The following is a 6,183-nucleotide window of genomic DNA, read 5'->3' as shown; positions in this document are numbered from 1 at the left end:
CTGGCCTCAACTCTTATTTCCCTGGAACTTTTCTCTTTGTCTCTCATATAGGACAAACTTAAGGACCAAGACATGGCAACATGATATTTTAGAACAAGTAAAAACTGCTAAATATTAGTCTATGAGATATTTTGCTAGCAGCTGGGCGAGGCATGTTGGGCCCAATATCCTACTTAGATTCACAACTAAGATTCATTAGGAGTGAATGCCCAACGTGAGAAGATTCCTCACTAGTCTTTAGATCATTAAATAATCAAGATTGTTACCACAGAATCATTCAGACGGGCACAATGGCGCTCCTCCAAGAATGTATTTATTTACATGAAAACACCATTTTATACAAATTAGACAAGTTAAAGAGGGTTTGCCTAGGCATCCCTTCACCACTTTCCTACTTTGCTCCTTCTGTTTTCATTTTCTTTTAATATCATAAGTAAAATGCTTTAGACTGGATAAAGGAAATTGAATCTGCCTTTTTTTTTCACCATACAAAATTACTTTGACTATTTAGTGTCCATACAGTCATCCTTCAAAGAAAAGTCTTGCCCAGGGTTATTTTATTGAATTTATTTATGTAACACAGTGTAGAAAGCTATCATGGCATAAGCAATGATTCTGTACAATCATCCTGAAGAAAAACTTTTTGGAGAATTCTTGATAATTTGAGACCAGCAGAGCATTCCCTCCCCCCACTTGTAAAAGTGCTTACCATGAACAGGGATTTTTTTTTTTTAATCAAAGATCCAAAGATACATGGACCAAAAAAGTTCAAATTCCCAATGCCTAATGTGTGCACATAAAACAGGCACAAAGAAATAAATGTGTATCTTCTTAATTCCTATATCACAAATATAGCAGAAGCAGCAATCTGTACAGTAAATGCAATCATGGAAAAAAACCTCTCTAAATCATTTGGAATACTTAAAAATGTTTAACTTTAAAATGCATAGTGATCAGGAAAAGAATACTTAGGCAATAGAAGCAGCTAAACTCCCACGTTCACATGAAGCATCTCCCATCGATTTTTAAAGCATGTTTCAAGTAGGACTTAATTGGGTCACAAACCACAAGAATAATATACAACGGGCTAAGGGGCTATGTATGTGATAAATAATCAGGAGAGATCTATTCATGCACTAGTTTCATACAGCTAAATTCTTTACAGTACACAAAACCCATTAATAATGTAGTGTAGAGACTGAAGTGTAAAGAGAGAATACATTACTGATTTGTATATTAATTCAAGTTCAGGCATCTACTTGTGTTATAGCACAGCTGTCAAAAGGCGATAGAGTGTAAATAATAAAACAGAAGGGTTTGTTCTTTCCACATTATTCTATAAGTGAACACCGATGGGTAGTGAAGCAATGGTTTTGCTGTCCAACTTCAGAGGCTGCTGTGGTGGTGGTCTAGTTTTGCATCTGCTCAAAAAACTTGTAAGTTGGATTCTCATAGCCATTCTGCTGCATCTTGGAGAGGTGGCGCTCCTCCGGGGTCACAGCAGCATCAACCTGAAAAGCAAGCATGAGAATTAAGTTGAAAAACAACATATACATACACCAGAGAGATCGGGTATGTTCAGGGTGAGATGGCCACAGACAATACACATGTCAATCCTTTAAGAATGCACACAGTAAAAGGAGAAAGTGCCCAGTACTCTTCTTCTGCCAAGATTGCAGACGCCCATGATTTTCTCTTTATTCCCTACTTTGACACCTCACAGCAGTCTTTGTCTCCAGTTACACAGATGCTCCATGTAGCCACTAGGTGGCGACAAAAACCTTGACCTGCGGCCTCAGGTTCACAGAGTACCCACTGGTTGCTTTTGTTTCTTCAACTCAATAGTTAACTGGTTAAATCTTTTGGGATTAGTGTTGTTTGCTTTCCTGTTGGCTGTAACAGGACAAACAGCTTCAGTGGAAGACTGATTCAGACATATGTGGTAAGCTAGAAATAAATCTAGGGGAATCACAGAGAGCGATCAATGAAGTATCCTATGGGTGACACTCAAGCCTGTATAGGAAAAAATACTCCACTTCCTGGAGTGCAGAGTATCTTTTCACATTTATTTTAATCTGTTTCCATCATAATTTATATTTGTAAAAACTTAGTTAAAGGGGCTAATATTTGGCACAGGAAAAAAAGGAAAAGTATAGTAAAGACAAGGTATCCTAGATCTTGTGTATAAATTAATATATATACTGCCGCCTGTGAACTGTTCCCATCTCCCGTCCTGTGACAGTGGCCAGCAGCCACATCCTCATGCTATACCACTGATGGACCTGGGACATTCCCCTTAGAACAATGTCACCAATTAGTACTGCCCAAGAGCCAGTACTCAGATGACACTGATCAAATGGATGCTCAAAGCATCACTGTCCTATGGGAAAAAAAATCACAGATGTTTTCCCCAGCTCTTCTTGTTTCCTTTGATCTGTACTGTTGTCAACAAATGAGGTCACCTGGCTTTAACTGGCAACTGTGTAATTAGCCACAGTCTTCCAAGTTAAAACACCATCATTAAAGATTAGCACCCATGAGTGATTTCACTCACTCTCCAAATCTGCTTGCCAGGGAACAGCCTGTCTGCAGTAGTATACCACCAGAACTGTGACATTTTCTTGCTCTGTACTACCTGGTATCTAAGATTGCAAAGAAGGCCAGGATTTTAACATAAAACTATCTTGCTCTGGAGATGCAGCACAAAGCTTGCTATGATTCTGAGTATAGAAAAAACATCGGGTCTCTTCAGTGTTAGAATATTATGCTTTTATCTCCTCCAGGAAGCACATCAACCTTCACACTGGCTGTCAACAATCATTTGCATTCATCAAAGGCAGCAGAACACCTAAAAATTTAATAGTCCTATCTAGTTTATCCTTTTCAAACTCTGATGCCAAAATTTAGGAGAGCCCTCCCAGAAACACAAGGCTCAGAGGTTGGTGTACAATGCAGGCATCCAACTTCCCATCCCTTCTTGGCCTCAATTCCATTTGCTAATCCTAGTGTCCATTGCTGTATTGAGGGCAGCTGTGTTGCGCCATTCCTGTGTGGGTGTTTTGGCCCTTGGAACTCAAAGCACTCTGAGTTTCCAAAGAAGGGATTACCTTGATGAAATGGCACCCGAAGAGTTTGCATCTTTTTTATCCCCAATCCCTTGAGAGCTAGAAAAGAAAAACTGGCTACTCATGTTGACAGATATGAGTAAGACTCATCTAAAGAAAGAGCACTGGGTAGGGGCAAGGGCCTGTCACATCTAAAGCTGCAGCAGTGATAACAAGCCATTCTGTGTGACTGTGCAGACAGCACTTCTGCACAGACACTGCAATATTATTTCCATTAAAGCTGAGCTGGAGGCAGCCTGAGCCAATGCCAGTTCTAGAAAGAATGATAGAATTAAGTAGTAAGGGGGCAGAATCCATCCTCTACCCTGGAAGGAACATCTGTCACTTGCTTTGATGAGAACACATGCACCCTAGTTTCTGAGAGTATTCTCTCTCCCACCTGCCCGCATGAGATAGAAAGAACTGATCTGAAGTCTGCATCTGGCTCCCAGTGAGGTGCAATATGTCTTCCTGAGACTTGGAGTCCCCCCCACTCACTCCTACAGCACCTTAGGGTGGCTTCCACTGGCTATTGCAGACGACACTGCATAGAGCTGAGTCCAAACAGCCAGATCTGTCTTGCTCTAAAATAGTTTTGAGTAGAACTTTTTCTTTTGGTGCTTGAAGATGGAACCAGGGTTCCTTCATGCTAGACACCACTGAGCTAACACCCCCAGCTTGAGAGGAAGTCTTGAATATTTGGCTTATTTCCCCTTCCTATCCCTTTCTCCTGAACTTGATTCTTTGAAGCCATTTATTTATTCAGTATATCTAGAGGAATGTACGGCTCAATTATCAAATGGTAGAGAGAGAATTCTATTTGGGTCTCCTTAGTTTCTAGTTCTCCCCTACTGTCCATCTGGGAGGGATAGTGAACACATTTAAATTATATTATGTTTAGCAGCCATCACGATGTGCATTAATGGATGTCTCTTGATACATAGCACTGAGTTAGGCCAAATAAGAGGAAATCTTGGGGGCTGGCTTCTATTTCAGGTCATGGAGAAGGATCAGACATGTGGAGGAGATAAGGTAACAAAATTGTACATTATAACAAATGCAACAGCATCAAAAGACCTGGCAGTTGAGAAGGGAAGTAAAAGCAGGAAAAGAGCAATGAAGTTTCCAAGCTAGTGACTCATCTCTCCTAGGAACCTCCTAGTATTGGTTTTCTGCTCATCACTATGCATGCTCACTTTCTTAATTATGATTCCATTCTTTACAAGTAGTTCAGCTACATTTACTGCCAATATCAAGTAATTCTTCAGGCAGGCTCAGGACATCCTTGGCTAGTCCCTGGTCATTTTCCTTCGACCTCCCAATTTCTCTTCCTGCTATTCACTGGGAGCCACTTGCAGATCTGCTGTCCACCCTCACATTTCTTACCTTTGCTTCCCATTTAACCTGCTGACTTTCTCCAACTGCTCTATGACACCCACATTGGTGGCTACCAGGCGCCTCCATCCTGGTGGGTCAACTTCTTCTCAGGAAGAAAGAAGTTCTGAGGACATATTTTTATGTCACCAGTATGACAGCATATTCCTCAGGACAAAAGTCATTTATCATGACTCCACAGAAAGCTAAATAAGCAACTTTTCTTATTTAGATTATTAAAGAGATGACTGGTGTGCATGTGGGGGGAGATGGTGTTCTAGTCATCAGATCTGCAAAGGGAAGACTTTAATATCCTACAATAAACAGATGGTGTGCCCCCCCCCCCCCGTTGTTACTGAATCTCCAATAAGAGCTACAATATATACATGTGTTTTCTGTTTTGAAGTACTGGGGATTAAACTCAGTGCCTTATGCTAAACAAGCACTCTACCACTTGAGCCAATTTGTTTTTATTTTGCTTCTGAGACAGGGTCTTGCTATGTAGCCCAGGGTCGCCTGAAACCTGTGATCCTACTGCTTCTGTTTCCCAAACAGCAGAGTTCACAGGCATGCACCACTACGTTGGCTATTCATATATTTTCAAATATCCAGTGTCCATGTACATTAGTGTAGAGAAGAGCTGTTCTCCTTCTACACAGAACCTGAGATCAGTGGGCTTTACATGACCACGTGAAAACAGAAGTAGTGGAAGATAACTCAGCTAGCACTAAGATTCTCTGCCATCAGAGACAGACTTAGATGTTGTGGGCGGGCACATCTGGGAAACAACGTAACAGGGCCACTGCTTTACTGTATGTGGCAGTTACTCCTCAGGGAATGGTGGCCAATGGCTGGCAGAGTGAATCTCTGGTCTCATGGATGGTTACACAAATCATTAAGTCAATTTACTGCTTATTTTTAAAACACAAAAACTAGCAACTGCTCATTTCCAATTGTTAAGACTATTCATAAAAATACTAGGTTTGTTTTCATTTTGGAATTTCCCCCAGGTGTTTCCTAGACTTTCTATCTCTGTGACCTTCTGCAGTCTTCCACTCCAAGAAGCAAAGATGTCCTAGAGACCAAGGCCAGTTCTGCTGGATATGGTTCATGCCTCATCTTTGATCTTAGTGAAGTAGGGCTACTCATTAATAAAGGAGATTAACCAGAGCTGGAAATAAAGGTATTTCCACGTGCAGTGGTCCCTTCGTGTCCACAGGGGATTGGTTCCAAGACCAAAATCCACAGATGCTCAAGTTCCTTGTATCACATGGTGTGGTGTCTGCACATAACCTATAGATACCCTCCTGTATACTTCAAAGTATCCCTAGATGACTTATAATGCCTAATAAATGTAAATGCTATGTCAGTAGTTGTTACACTGTGTTATTTAGGGAATAATGACAAGAAAAAAAAACCCATCAGTATGTGTTTAGTACAGATGCAATTTTTTTCCCCTGGATACTTCCCACGTGCTGTTGGTTGAACCTGTGGCTGCAGATAGTCCACTCCCACCCAGTGCACACTCCAGGATGCTCTGAGAGAAATGGTACTCTGAAACCTGGTGACACTCTGCCTCACTAGGATCGAGCCAGCCTGGGCTGCAGTTCTTGGTGTCCAATTTCTACCACCCCATCTAGATGACAGACCCTGAGGGCAGGGAAGGAGAGAAACACAATAGACAAGTTCTATTCCAGTACTGCTG

At 41.3% G+C, this 6,183-nt stretch overlaps 1 protein-coding gene across 7 annotated transcripts in view; it reads right to left on the bottom strand.

Annotated features, from left to right (window-relative positions):
- Positions 1 to 295: 295 nt before the first annotated feature.
- The window catches only part of App (amyloid beta precursor protein), a 239,467-nt gene continuing 233,579 nt past the window's right edge, over positions 296 to 6,183 (bottom strand). For 5 of the 7 annotated variants that reach the window (XM_074072862.1, XM_074072863.1, XM_074072864.1 and 2 more), the window contains one exon: positions 296 to 1,511. In XM_074072862.1, the coding sequence (XP_073928963.1) occupies positions 1,410 to 1,511 (102 nt within the window). In that variant the 3' untranslated portion in view covers positions 296 to 1,409. The remainder of the gene's footprint in view (positions 1,512 to 6,183) is intronic. The other 2 variants (XM_074072865.1, XM_074072866.1) reach the window with 1 other exon arrangement.

This window comes from Castor canadensis, chromosome 5 (genome assembly GCF_047511655.1).
Source record: "Castor canadensis chromosome 5, mCasCan1.hap1v2, whole genome shotgun sequence".
In the NCBI taxonomy this organism is placed as follows: Eukaryota; Metazoa; Chordata; class Mammalia; order Rodentia; family Castoridae; genus Castor; species Castor canadensis.
This window is presented reverse-complemented; position numbering and strand designations above follow the sequence as displayed.